At 42.9% G+C, this 14,276-nt stretch overlaps 1 protein-coding gene across 1 annotated transcript in view; it reads left to right on the top strand.

The window, feature by feature from the left end:
- The window catches only part of cacna1db (calcium channel, voltage-dependent, L type, alpha 1D subunit, b), a 1,216,201-nt gene that overhangs the window by 1,162,671 nt on the left and 39,254 nt on the right, over window positions 1-14,276 (top strand). The window contains exons 43-44 of the mRNA XM_072472487.1: window positions 3,183-3,299; window positions 6,677-7,041. Coding sequence (XP_072328588.1) covers window positions 3,183-3,299; window positions 6,677-7,041 — 482 coding nt within the window. The remainder of the gene's footprint in view (window positions 1-3,182; window positions 3,300-6,676; window positions 7,042-14,276) is intronic.

Raw genomic sequence — 14,276 nt, 5'->3', positions numbered from 1 at the left:
GATGTGTTCAGGTGAGTCTCGACATGTGCATGCCATATTGTTCCAAGCATGTTTCATATTGGTGCCACAAAGAATCTGGCATGGGTGGTCGGGTCTCCATTGGTGGTCCCCCAGCGGGTTTCCCGATCTGCCGTGGTGGGTGGGTGGCAGCAGAAGATCCCGTGGAAAATTCATGCTAGTGTAAAACTGATTTTTGGGCCCCCGGCAAATACTCCTCCTCTCACTCCCCTGCCCACTTCAACCCCCATCCACCCCCACACATGTCATTGAGTGCCCGGGGGCATGGGCGAATTCCACCCATAGTCTTTTTATGGGCTCTCTCACTAGAGGAAGCTGCCATGCTTGCACATGGGAATTAGACTTTTGTCCCACTTCTAGTAATATATAAACAAGAGAACCACTTTCCTCAGGCAAGGTGCTGAATCTTCACTTCTAAAGCACCAACCAAGAAATTATGTCTCTTCTCAACACTGTGCCCCAGCAATCAAACTGCGAGCACACCCACCAAACATATCAAGAACTTGGTGCTTTAGGTCCCCATTCTTCAAATCGTCAGATGCTTGTGTAATTTCCTGCACCCCCTCCCCCGACCCGGTTTCAGGTGATGATGTTTGGCATGCTGGAAGCACATGCCATAAGCCCAAGACCCAGTGTCATCAGCATTTTTCTAGCAAGCTGCAGACACTAATCAGGTGTTCAGAGGCCGCTCACTGGCTTGAGAGGAACGATTTGGGCCATCTTCCTTGCCAGCCATGGACCTCAAGTAAAGTAATGAAGAAGAGAATGGGAACATGAAGCACCAGCAGCCCATGGTGGTACAGAAGAGGCAGCTTGAGAATGCCTGCTTTTTCCCAGCTTCACATGTATCAGTTTAAAAGAAAGTGTTTATCATTTAAAGTGGCTGCTTCCAGTGGTTCTTTTAATGCCTGCTGATTAAGCCATTGTAGAATCTAAAACCCTGAGTGAAGTATACCTAGATAAATGAATTTCTGGGAGAGGAAGGAGCGTAGTTCCTGTTTGAGGTGGCCTCCAGGGTCATTTGAATGCTCAGTATGGCAATGGATGCATTTCAGACACGGGAGGCAACACCAGAAAATTGGTGCTTTTTACTCCAACCTGTGCCGGCAAAATTGACACAGTGAGGTTCAATTTACCATCTTCCTCCCCAACTGAGAAGTTTATTAGAGTGTACAGTATATTACCACAAGTGATTGCTGATTCGATCATAATGTTTAGGAGGGAAGTAGGAAAACAGGTGAAGAAGAAACCGAGGGCACAGGGAATAGAGCGCAGAAATGAAAAGTAGATATCTAAAATGTGGAACGTGCCAGGACAGTCACAATTGGCTGAATGTCCTCCCCTTGTGCTGAAATATCTATAATAAGACAATAAAAATAACAAGCATCTGGATAAAATTGCTACGTTTCAGCACCTCCAACCATAAAGAAATGTTTCTCATTCATTGAGGCAGAAATTGGAAATCTTTGTGTCAGCTTTACACAATGGATACATCCAGGGTCAATTTCAGAACTAATGTCTTGCTCCCATATTATGTCTGAAAGATGTCCACCCGATATTAGGTCAGTGCATTTTTCTGGTGTCCATGCCAGCCATCTAAAACAGGTATTGTTTGCCTTATGCATGTAACTGAGGGACCTAATGCCTGTTTTCGATCCCTTCTGCTAAATGCCCTTATCAGTGACACAGGAACCAAACCTTCAGGATTCTTCAGTGGCTGGTAGGTTTCTTTAAACATAATTCATTCCTGTCGAGCCAGGAGAAGTACGAGTACTTCCCTGACTACACAGCCTTTCAGATCACCTTCTTGCCCCCACACCCCCATCTGTCTGTGGAGGCAACAAATCTCCCAAATAAGGTCTAATGTGGGTTCTGTTATCGATAGTGGCCACTAAGTAAGGGTGGAATCGGTGTTTAGAGAATGGAGTTTGTGGCAGGCATGGAAAACAATGACTTCAGACTCCCCTGTGTTTATGAGAAGAAATTGTGGCTCATTTAGGACTGGATGCAGTCTGAGACACAGGAGCAATGATGCTGATGTGGGTATCATCAGCATAAAATCATACTCAACAGAATTTACAAACCAAGTGCATAACATGTATTGAATAATGTCAACGTAGTTTGCCGCAGTCTCCCTCTTAGTGTATGTACTTTGTTTCAGGATTATGACAGCTCACCTATGACTCCTTCCATGTGATTCTTTTGAGGATGGAATCTAGGGTTTGGCTGAAAGTTTGCTGTCATTTTGCTGGCCATGGACCTTGGCTGTGTTTTGTATGCCAGCCACATCTGAGATAGTGGTGGCTGTCTTGTTGCCTGCTTTACTCTACCTTTTTCCGTGTCTGGTGTATACAAGCTTTCTGAGCGCAAGGTAGGGGAAGAGGCTTTCTTAGGTGGGGGTGACATAGGAACTGGCCAACCTCTCATAATTTATGCACCTTCTCTCATTCAGAAGGATTTGAAGCTCTTGGCCTATCAAGCTGATTTATATGATTCAGTAATTCCAAATCTACCAACAATTTGATGAGCAATCCATAGGTTTTTTTATTTCTGCACGATTTCACTGCTCACATGGCTCTAAGTTACAGTTCACAACTGATACAGCACTCACTTCTCAATGGCTGACTTTCTGTTGGTAGAGAATTCACAGCATGAAAGCAGGCAACATCTTGGATAAGCTAATAAAAGTGGATACTTTCACAAACTATAGTTAATTTTTGCAAGGGCAATTATAGTTTATTTGTATGGAGGACTTGGACTTTCTTCTGTATGGAATGCTTGTATTTTGTATACTCATACAGCCCACACACACATTGTGTGTGGCTCATGAATCCAGCCGTCTGCTCCAAACATTAGATAACATTGATGAAGTAACCTTGTGCTTCAGCAAGTTGTGCCACAAAGTGAGAGGATGTCAGTTGAAGCCTGCAGTTTTCCAAATGAGTTGAGTTATCAGGAAGATGTTTCCTTGTGGGAAGGGAGAGGGATCTGAATCCACATCACTCTCATGTACCTTCCCTGGTTAGCTGAAAAATAACATTAGCACAGGCCCAGAAGCAGTCATCCTACCCAGTTGCTCAGTGGAGGACACTGCATGTCACCAGAAAAGCATCTGGGGTATTACTATGAAGTCACGTTTCTAGATGATGCATTTTATTTTATAGGCTGGACTTAGAACTCTACATGACATTGGACCAGAAATTCGTAGAGCAATTTCATGTGATCTACAGGAAGAGGATATTATAGAGGGGACTCCAGAAGAGGATGAGGATATATACAGAGTAAGTTAACATCCCTTTAGTAACTTCTGTTTGTTGTTCCCTCAAGTAACATTCAGTTACACAAATCACCTCGTGACTGTTATGATGGCTCAAAAGTATTTTACCTGAACGAATACTTCAGACAAATTTCTGCGAAGGAATCATCTGAATTCAGAAATTCTCCTTTTAGAAGAATAAAACTCTTGGCTTACTTTAATTTACTTACAGATATAAACTCAAAAACTCAGTTGCCTTGGAAACAGCTCTTTACATTTTAGGATTTTTACAGAGCATTCATGACCACATTAACTGAAAATCAATTAAGTGGTGGTCTATCAGTGGTGTAGTCCCAAAACACTAAGAACTGGCATAATACCTTTAAGTCCTTGGTAAAACATGGTACAGCTGCATTACTAGATGATGGTGCATATTGCCGTCACCATTTATCATCACATGCTGGTGTAAGTCTTATACTACATGTTGGTTCTTGTCATACTGGTAAGTAGATATAATGCTTCTGGTTAGATACAGTGGGTGTTCTTGCATCCATTGAACTTGAGAGTAGCAGTGTGCATGCATTGTCATGTGTGATATACAATATTACTTGCTTGCATAGCACTATGTTGCTTTGAGTATCAGAGAAAGATAGAACTCCAAATTGAGTATAGCCAGTATATCCTGGCTAACAAAACTCACCCAACATTACTCAGTGAGATAGGAATTTCTCTTGATTGGTATCTAATGATAAGGTAAAGTCACTATAGTCCCAGATGACCATAGGCTGCTTTCCCCTTTGAGGGAGAGAGCTGGCTGGTGGTGATTTAACCTGAGGATCACCACACCTCAGGCAAGGGGCAAGGTTGAGAAGGCGGGATTTCATGAATAATTCAGGATTGGTATCTATGCTATTACTAAATACCAGACAGACAAATAACAGATGGCAGAGTGATACCACCTGTTTGCAATACCACCCAATCAGAATTTCTAGCTGGATATGCTTTACTCAAGTTGGAAGTTTTCTAATGAGGACACCAGCGAAAGCTGAAATCGTTAATTCTTCAGTATCCCACTGCAATGGGTATCCTGTAGCTGCGACAAATAACTGTCCTATTAAATTGGGAATTGGTTTATATTTCTGTTTGTGACACAGAAAATTGTTACAAAGAAGAGGCCATTTAGCTCAAACTTCCCACTTTTTTGATGAACGTCAGTGCTTCTTTCAGCATAAATTGCTCAGAAGTGACCAACCCTTATTGATAGGCTCACTGATGTAAACGAGCATCCCAGTGTCATGAAAAATTGTAAAATACCCTTTCAGTATCCAGCTTCGAAAAATGTGTTGTCATCAAAAGCAATGAAAATTACTGATCTAAACAATTTGCTCCTTCACTCAACAATATCAGACCATTTAGGTTTAACAAGCACAACAGGAATTTACACTTAAGGGTTTCTTCAAATGCACTTAAAGATAAAGAATTCATATAACTTCAAATCATCGCTGTAAAGTCTAGCAGTCTAATTTAAAAGACAGGAGAGAGTTAATGCAGGCAGACTGAGGTGGCAGAGATAATGTAAACGAACAAAAATTGAAATTGGCATAGCAACAAATCACTATTGAATGGCTTTGACCGTGTCAACTCCACAGGGGATCCATGATGTCATGAGATGACAATATCACGATACACAATGAAGCCACGATTTAGACTTATCTAATACTGTGGCACAGTTAAATCAAATAAAATAATGGGACGTTTTCAGTTGCACTTACAATTATTTCCGTTAAAAGTCTGAGCCAAATGAGAAAGAAAAATAGCATTTAATTAAATATATGTTAGGGCGGCATGGTGGCACAGTGGTTACCACTGCTGCCTTACGGCGCCGAGGACCCGGGTTTGATCCCGGCCCCGGGTCATTGTTCGTGTGGAGTTAGCACATTCTCCCCGTGTCTGCGTGGGTTTCACCCTCACAATCTAAAAAGATGTACAGTGTAGGTGGATTGGCCACGCCATGCTAAATTGGCCCATAATTTAAAAAACAAACCAAATATACGTTATGCAATTCAATTAGTTCCATTCTGCATGTGAAAGGAATCCATCCACATTCACTCAAGCTTGCACTGTTTGTTCGTTATTCATCCCTCTTCAAGCAGTACATGTCTGTTACTCTTATTTTTGTTTTTAACCTAATTGATTTTATTTAATTTGCATCAAAGTATAAGAAGATATTTCCTGCATAGCTGTAATCAGAACTTTTATTAATTGGTTTACTGCTAATGAGGTTGTCACTTCTAACACCATGACTGAAATTTCTGTAGTGGGGGGGGGGGGGGGGGGGGGGGGGAGTGAGGACACACTTGGCTGCAGGAGTAGGCAAATTCCATTGTACATGAGGCCAGATGCTGCTTGCATCCACCTTTTCTCAGAAGAGGCAGGACTGGTGAAGTTTTGCATTACATTTTTTATCTGTTCTGCCTGCAGTGGCTCCAACACTAAGTATACAGCATGAAATGAGGAATGGAATCTGGCACAATTGCCTGATCAAGGAACACGGCATCAGGAAGGGAGATCCTCTGAGGACCACCTACCTGCCCTTGCTGCTGCCCCTATCCCGTGTGACCCTTACCCAGCGACCTCCACCCTCTTGCCATCACTCAGCTGTGCCTACGTGCCTTGGATATCCTCGACTCAGGTGGGTGTGGTACAGGAACCAGCCATCACTGCCCAGTGGCGCTGCCGAACAAGGAAATGCTGCTAACCTCTGATTGGCCCGCAGGTCTTGACGGGGTGTTTGATCCCTGGAAAGGTCCGCGTCTGCCCTGTTAAGAGCCTGACTGAAACTTAATTTGCCAGACCTTCCTGAAAAGAGACAACTTGGGGCTCTCGCTGGCTCTCCTGACAACAGGACACAACCCAGTGTATCTCATTAAATGCTGCCCAAATTGTGCTTTCCTGCCAGGACTGGATCCTGTTTGAAATGGGTCTCATAACTGCAGTGATATGGCAACTTTAAATGTGCATAATCTTTGGCTGAAACAGCAAGGTGCCAGTGTCAAATCCTGGCTACCTTTTCTTCAATCAGGGCAGATGCCTCAATAATGGCACTATGAAACAGGTGCACCCTCATGCAAATGATCCTGAGACCTTGACTCCAGGTTCAAGGATAGAGTTAGGGCTACATCAGACTGGAAGTTAGAAGTCCCATCCTGTCACATGTGCAGTAGTGGACTAGGGTGCCTTGAATCTTCAGATTCAATCCCTTCAATACAATGCAGATTTTATTTATTGTAAGAGCTTTAAATAAATCACTAATTAAATGACAGATTACCACTGATTAAAGATCAGTTTTATTAATTCTTAATGAAACTCAATTGTAATTATTTATCTTTTGTCATGTTGCAGAGAAGTGGTGGCCTCTTCGGCAACCATGTCAACCATGTGTCTGGAGAAGAACAAAATGTGTTCCAGCAAACAAATGCTACACAGCGGCCCCTGCAGGTCAAACGGCCCTCAACTCCGCCAATAGATGATTCTGACAAATCTCCTCCTTCCACCAATTTTGCGAATTCTATATCTCATAACCAATTTAACAGTTTATCAGGAAAGATCTCACCAAATTCCACCAATGCCAATCTCAATAATGCCAATGTGTCCAAAATTGCAAATGGAAAGCACTCCAGCTCCTTAAGACGTGAGCAAGCCAGTGGTAAAAATTGCAACTCCCACACATTGTGCGTTGAAAAACAAAGGAAGTCAAGCAGCAGAAGGTAAGAGTTTTTAATTTTAATTTTTTTCTGTAAAGAAAACAATGAGTTGTTTTTAAATTGAAATTAGTTAATTGTTAACAGTATGCAGGACCAAGTAATATTCACCAATTTACTTAATAAGCAACTGTTTAAATTAAATAGGAAAAATTCTGAAATCTGCCTTTAAAAGTCTAAATTGTTTCTCTTTTTGTGACAACAGCAGATGCTATTTGCTGAGTGAACCAAATCCAGAGGGAAACTTGGCTTATAAGCCATTCCTATTTTTATGTATTCTGAAAACAAGTAAACACACAGATATCAGCAGCAAGAAGTCCAGTGACAGGGTTGGAATTGTTAGAATTAAAAATAAAGGTTAATTAACAAGAAGAAAAGAAAACATAAGCACACAAAATTACAGTTACAAAGTTAAAAATAGTCTTACAAAACTTTCCCCCAAAGGACTCCCCACTTGGTCAGATCCACAAGTAAATACATTCCAGGCAATACTCCTTATAGATGTTTAACTATAAAAATGCAGTAATATTCTCAAAGGCAAACTGCTGTCACTTTAATAAATGTATAACACATGACCTCTCAAATGCTCATCCATTTTGCTATAGAAATCCCAAAACCTTAGAAACAAGACAGCTTTTCGTAACCCAAAACCTTCTGGCTTGACTGGGTGGCAGATTTAACCTGCACTTTCTCTCAGCCCAGAGCTGTTTCCAGGAGGTCCTCCTCACACAGCCAACTTCAAATCAGCTCTCCATCTCTTCTTACAAGTCCTTTTATGCTTTTTCTCTTTCCTATTTGATTCCATTGTTCTCAACATTCCTTTGAACTTAACACTTCCAAAATATAAAAACCTTTCATGTCTTTCCTATTCCCCCCATTTTTGGGACAAATAACATTTAATTACCTGCCCTTGTTTACATATAAAATCTTAGCAAGGTGTAAATGTCTTTTATTCCCCATTGAAATTCAACAGCTGAAAAAAACAGGTCCCTAACTCAAATTCCTAACTGTAGTTCCATGTCAGACATTTCCCCAACTTAATTAAATAACACACGCACACACACAATTAACAAAATACATTTGCTCTTTTAATTGAAGAAATTTGCTTCCTGATAGTTGAAAACTTTTAAGCATGTCAATTTCAAATAATGAACATACTGTTTCTCTACTTAATTATCAGGTCATTAATGAATCTAAAGAGCAAGAGTTCAGTTTTGTTGTGCATCAATTGGGGGATTTAAAATTTATTCCAGTGAGGAAATTTAAATTTGTCAGTAAATCGATTGATCATAACTGTAATTTAGTCAAAGCAGATTTCCTATTAGTTTATTGTAAGAATAAATAGGAATAGAAACTACTTTTAGCGTTGTTTGTTTATTGAAGAAACAATGGGATAGCTGGTGGTGTAGTGGTAATGTCACTGGACTAGTAATCCATAAACCCTGACCCAGACATGGGTTCAAATCCCACCGCAGCTGGTGGAATTTAAATTCAATTATTAAAATCTTGAATTCAAAGTTAATCTCAGTAATATGACCATGAAACCATTGTTGATTGTCGTAGTAACCCATCTGGTTCACAAGTGCCCCTTTAGGAAATGTAACCTGCCATCCTGACTCCAGACACACAGCAGAAAAGTTAATGTTAAATGTCCTCTGCAATGGATATGCAAACCGCGTACTTTTATCAAACCGCTACAAAGCCGATGGAAAGGAATAAAAATGGCATCGAACTAGGCACCGGAAATGATGACGGGAAACCCAGCCCTGCCGACCCAGCAAAGTCCTCCTTGCTAACATCTGAGGGCTTGTGCCAGAATTGGGAGAGCTGTCCCATAGACAAGTCAAGTAGCAACCTGTCATAGTCATACTCATCGAATCATACCTTACAGACAATGTCCCTAGGTACGTCCTAGCCTATCTGCAAGGAAGACCCACCAGAGGGTGTGGCACAATGGTATGCAGTCTGGCAGGGGCTGCCCTGGGAGTCCTCAGCATTGACTTCGACACCATAAAAGCTTTTTTTAAAAAAAATCTTTTTATAAGCATTTTCAAAAATTATAAACAATTATGTACTTTGCTGGCCGTGTTCATTCACTGTACAGACACCATGAAATCTCACGGCATCAGATTAAACATGGGTAAGGAAACCTCCTGTTGATTCCTACCTACCACCCCTCCTCAGCTGATGGATTTGTACCCATGTTGGAGGAGTACACCACTTGCAAGAAGCACTAAGGGTGGCAAGGGCCCAGAGTGTACTCTGGGTGGAGACATCAATGTCTATCAGTGGCTTGGGAGCAACACTCCTGACCGAACTGGCCAATGCCTAAAGAACATAGCTGCTAGACTGGATCTTCAGCAGGTGGTGAGGGAACCAACAAGAGGGAAAAAGCTACTTGACCTCGTCCTCATCAAAAAGCTATGACGGTATGGGTAGGACTGAAGCATTCGCAACTATCTTCAGCCACAGGTGCCAGGTGGATGATTCATCACAATCTTCTCTGGAGGTTCCCAACATCATATATGCTAGTCTTAAGACAATTTGATTCATTCCACCTGACATCAAGAAACAGCTGAAAGCATTGGATACTGCAAAGGCATTAGACAACATGTGGATAATTGTACTGACAACTTGTAGTCTAGAATTAGTTGTGCCCCTAGCCAAGCGGTTCCGGTACAATTACCGCACGGGCATCAATCTGGCAATTGAAAATTGCTCAAGTATGTCCTCCTGTCCATAAAAAGCAGGAAAAGTCCAACCTGGCCAATTCAGTCTATTCTCAACCATCAGTGAAGTGATGGAAGATGTTGTTGATAGTACTATCAAGTAGCACTTAGTAATAACCTGCTCACTGAGACTCAGTTTGGGTTCTACCAGGGCTACTCAGCTCCTGACCTTATTGCAGACTTGGCCCTAATATAGACAAAAGAGCTGAACTCCAGAGACGAGGTGAGGTGAGAGTGACTGCATAAAAGTAGTATGACTGAGTGTGGCGTCAAGTAGCCCCAACAAAACTAGTCAATGGGAATCAGATGAAAAACTAAGTGTATTGTCCTAGGCCCAACCATCTTCAGCTGCTTCATCAATGGTCAGAAGTGGGGATGTTAACTGATTACTGCACAATGTCCCGCACCCATTCACAACTCCTCAGACACTAAGGCAGTCCATGCCCATATACAGCAAGACATGGACAACATTCAGGCTTGGGCTGATAAGTAGCAAGTAACATTTGCGTCACACAAGTGTCAGGCAATGACCAACTCCAACAAGAGAGAATCCAACTATCGCCCCTTGACATTCAATGGCATTACTGTAGCTGAATCTCCATTATCAACATCCTGGGGTTGCCATTAACCAGAAACTGAACTGGACCAGCCATTTATTATTGTGGCTACAAGAGCAGATCAGAGGCTGGGATCCTGTGGCAAGTAACTCACTTCCTGACTCCCCATGGCCTCTCTACAATCTACAAACACATGTCAGGAGTGTGATGGAATACTCTTCACTCGCCTGGATGAGTGCACCTCCAACAGTACTTAAGAAGCTCAACACCATCCAGGACAAAGCAAGCTGTTTGACTGGCACCTCATCCACCACTTTAAACATTCAAAGTCCCCACAACCAATGGAAGTGACAGCAGTGTGTATCATCTACAGGATGCATTGCAGTAACTCACCAAGGCTCCTTCAACAGCATCTTCCAAACCCACAACTTGTGCGATCTTGAAGGACAAGGGCAGCAGACACACGGGAACCACCTGTTTGTTCTCCTCCAAGCCACACACCAACCTGACTTAGTACCATATTGCTGTTCTTTTACTGTTGTTGAGTCAAAATCCTGAAACACCCTCTCTAACAGCACTATTGGTGTACTTACACCAGATGGACTGCAGCAGTTCAAGAATCCCATCATCACCTTCTCAAAGGAAATTGGGGATAGGCAATAAATGCTGGCCTAGCTAGCAATGCCCATTTTGGTAAGGGTATTAGTGCATGCATGCATCACATGCATGCTGCAGAAGTGTGCAGACTAGACAGATTGTTGGGAGTATTCCCGTACTCCTGGATTATACATCCTTGATGTGCCGCCGTATTCCATGGATTACATATGTTTAGATTAAATTGATTATTATAAAATAATTTAGATTAAAAATTATTATAATAAGGCAGAAGAATGATTGAAACAATACACATATCGGTGTTTGATAATGTTAAGTGGTTTAGCAATGTCCTTATACATGCCGCGTTCAATTCCGGCCTTGGGTAATTGTCTGTATGTAGTTTGCACGTTCTCTCCGTGTCTGCGTGGGTTTCCTCTGGGTGCTCTGGTTTCCTCCCACAGTCCAAAGATGTGCAGGTCAGATGGATTGGCTATGCTAAATTACTCCTTAGTGTCCAGGTTAGATGGGGTTACGGGGATAGGGCGGGGGAGTCGGCCGAGGTAGAATGCTCTTTCAGAGGGTCGGTGCAGACTCAATGACCCCCTTCTGCACAGTAGAGATTCTATATTTCTATAGACTACTCCATGCTTCTTGACATTGACCATAGGTTTTCTGGCAGACCTACAAATGCACCAAATATTTCTGTGTGCATGTCCATCAGTCTTTTTCTCTACACTGTTCAATCAAAGTTCTCATGAGCCCTTTTCAGTGGGACTTGTGTGTGACCTTGCCCTCCAGAAATCTTGCATATCCTTTATCCTCTCTCCTTCGGTTGGTTGCAATCCACTGAACAAGTGTAGAGCCTGCCTCTAAGTTACTTTCTGAAGTTTGCACAGCAGCAGCATCTGAATTGATGGCTGCGAATGTGAGTTGAGTTCATCAGCATTTTGCTCCTTAAGTGTTTCAGCCTCCCGTCCTCCCACCTGGTCAGGCAGCGGTTTTGGGGTAGCTGGAAAGAGACATGCTCGAGGGTAATCGGAGTGAGGGAAGGCAAAAGGCCCCTGCTTACATCATCTGCAGTTTGAAAATCTGAATAGATTGAGGGCTGCGGGGGGGGGGGGTGTTGATGTGAGGTGAGTTTTGTTAGAACGGACGGACATCCTTGATGATTTCAGCCCCACTGCTGGCCCAACCTTAGTCATGGCCATGTTAATGGTTTCTGATGTGTTATGTACTCTGGGATAACACAGGCTGCAACTGGATGCAGCTTTAACCAAAAGATACTGCAGACCTTGAAGTTAGTTCAATCTGATTTATTGAACCAGTAGCACAGTTAGCACAGTTCTCTATGAGTTCGACTCTCTGCTAACCTAAGTGTGGTTACTCTGTCTGACTGAACCAGCTAGCTCTTAGCCACGTGCTGGAGGTGTGATATTATACATACACCCTGACTCACTCTGTAGATGTTCATCAGTGGAAAGAGGCAGAGTGTGAGTGCCTCGTGCCTTTTATAGTGAGATACCACCCCTGAGTGTCCTGCCTGCTCATTGGTCATGTCCTGTGCTCTGTCCTGACAGCGGTGTTCATTAGCTGCCTGTCAGTATATCATTATCTGCATGTCTGCATATCATGACAGTTTCCAGTACCATATCCCCCCCCTGGAGATAGGAATATGCAGCTGTGTCTGTCCACAGTGCTTAGGTGGTGCAATTGTGGCCACTTTCTGCATGAGAGGGAAGTGTGCCAGTGAGTGTTTGAAGAGCTGGCAGTGTGTACAAGCTGTGAGCACTGAATGTGTGGATTGCATTGGTGCAAAGTTTATGAGAATGAGGTGAGGCTATATGTGAGACAGGAGTCATTGTTGATGGACATTATTGGTAGTGAAGTGAAGAGGGTGTGGTAAATCGATTAGTGAGGCGAGTCGTGCAGTTTGGTATGACTTGCAGATGCTTTCACTGACATTGACCACTTGTGCGAGGTTATTAAACTTTCTTTAGTGCTGCACCTCAGGGCTAGAGTCCTGGCATTGATCGTACCGATTCCCATTGCTTCCTCAATATCTTGCTGGAGGGCTTCCTTGCACCTCTTGCTCCAAAGCCTCTCGTACTGCATTGGAGAAATCTTAGCACACATTCTCTAGCCTGTTGGGCCATTTCTCAAGCTTCTCACTTGTCTCTAACCTCCTTACTGCAGTCCGTATGCACCTCATCTTTAAAAGGTGTAATCTGGTCTTGGATAGTGCAGGTGTGATTTAAGTGATACTGGCTTCACAAAAGCTTGGCCTCCCCTGCTGAATCTTGCAACTACAAACAACACATTCTGTGCTGGGATGTAGGCTATAATGATTATAATCAGTAAGCAGCACGAAGCAGCAGGCTGCCTGCATTCGTTTGATATGTATTGGGTTAACCACATATTGCAATCCCTGTGCTTGATTTCAGGAGTTATCCAATTTATACTACCAATAATGGCACTACACCAAACTATTTCAATCAAAATATACCGTTCTCTGAATTATATCGAGAAAACATTAAGAAACAATTTTCAGTCACTTTGTTCCAGTGCAAATGCTATTTTGCATTTCTTGACGCGCCACACTGGTTATTTTAAAGGATTAGCAGTTTTCATTATTCCAAAGTATCTTTCTACAATAACACCTTGAGAAGTGGACTCAATCATCGTTGTCCTACGGAGGCGTCCACTTTTACATTAGCTCCACAATAATATATTCAAAATGCAAATCTTTCCGATGTACAAACAGTGAGCCGAATCTTCCATGGAGTGACGAACACCGGGGATTGCTACACCACTCCTATTCATTTACCCTACATTGGAGCTCTACATTTCTCACCCAGACCTCGATCCAGGCCTCCTACGAAATATGCAGCATACTAGCTCCAGAGTCCTTGCCCCAGAGCCGAGGAGGAAATGGAGCTGTGCCCCTTCTTACAGCAGTAGCAGCTGTATTTCAGTAAGTTTAAGTGTCCCAGCCAGTTTGACAAGCTAGGGAGAGAAGGTCGGAATGTAAGGTAAGTGGGTAGCATGGGTTGCGGGTGTTTTGGTTGGGCAGGGCTGAGGGTGTATTCGGGTGCATAATCAGAATGTGGGGCTGTGGTCGAGGTTTGGGGGGTAGATGATTTCAGGGCGGTCAGGAGGGTAATTGTGGGGGGGTGCTGGACAAGATTTGGGTTGTGGGTGGTTGGGGGTAGGTGGTAATCGTGGGGTCGGGAGTATAGTCAGGAGTGAGGCGGGTAGTTGTCGGGTTGGGAGGTGTAGTTGGGGAGGTCAGGTGGATAGTCATAGATTTACATAGAATTTACAGTGCAGAAAGAGGCCATTTATCATGGCCAATCCACCT

This window comes from Scyliorhinus torazame, chromosome 13 (genome assembly GCF_047496885.1).
Source record: "Scyliorhinus torazame isolate Kashiwa2021f chromosome 13, sScyTor2.1, whole genome shotgun sequence".
Lineage (NCBI taxonomy): Eukaryota > Metazoa > Chordata > Chondrichthyes > Carcharhiniformes > Scyliorhinidae > Scyliorhinus > Scyliorhinus torazame.
Note: the sequence above shows the minus strand (reverse complement) of the source record. Positions and strands in the feature narration are given on the sequence as shown.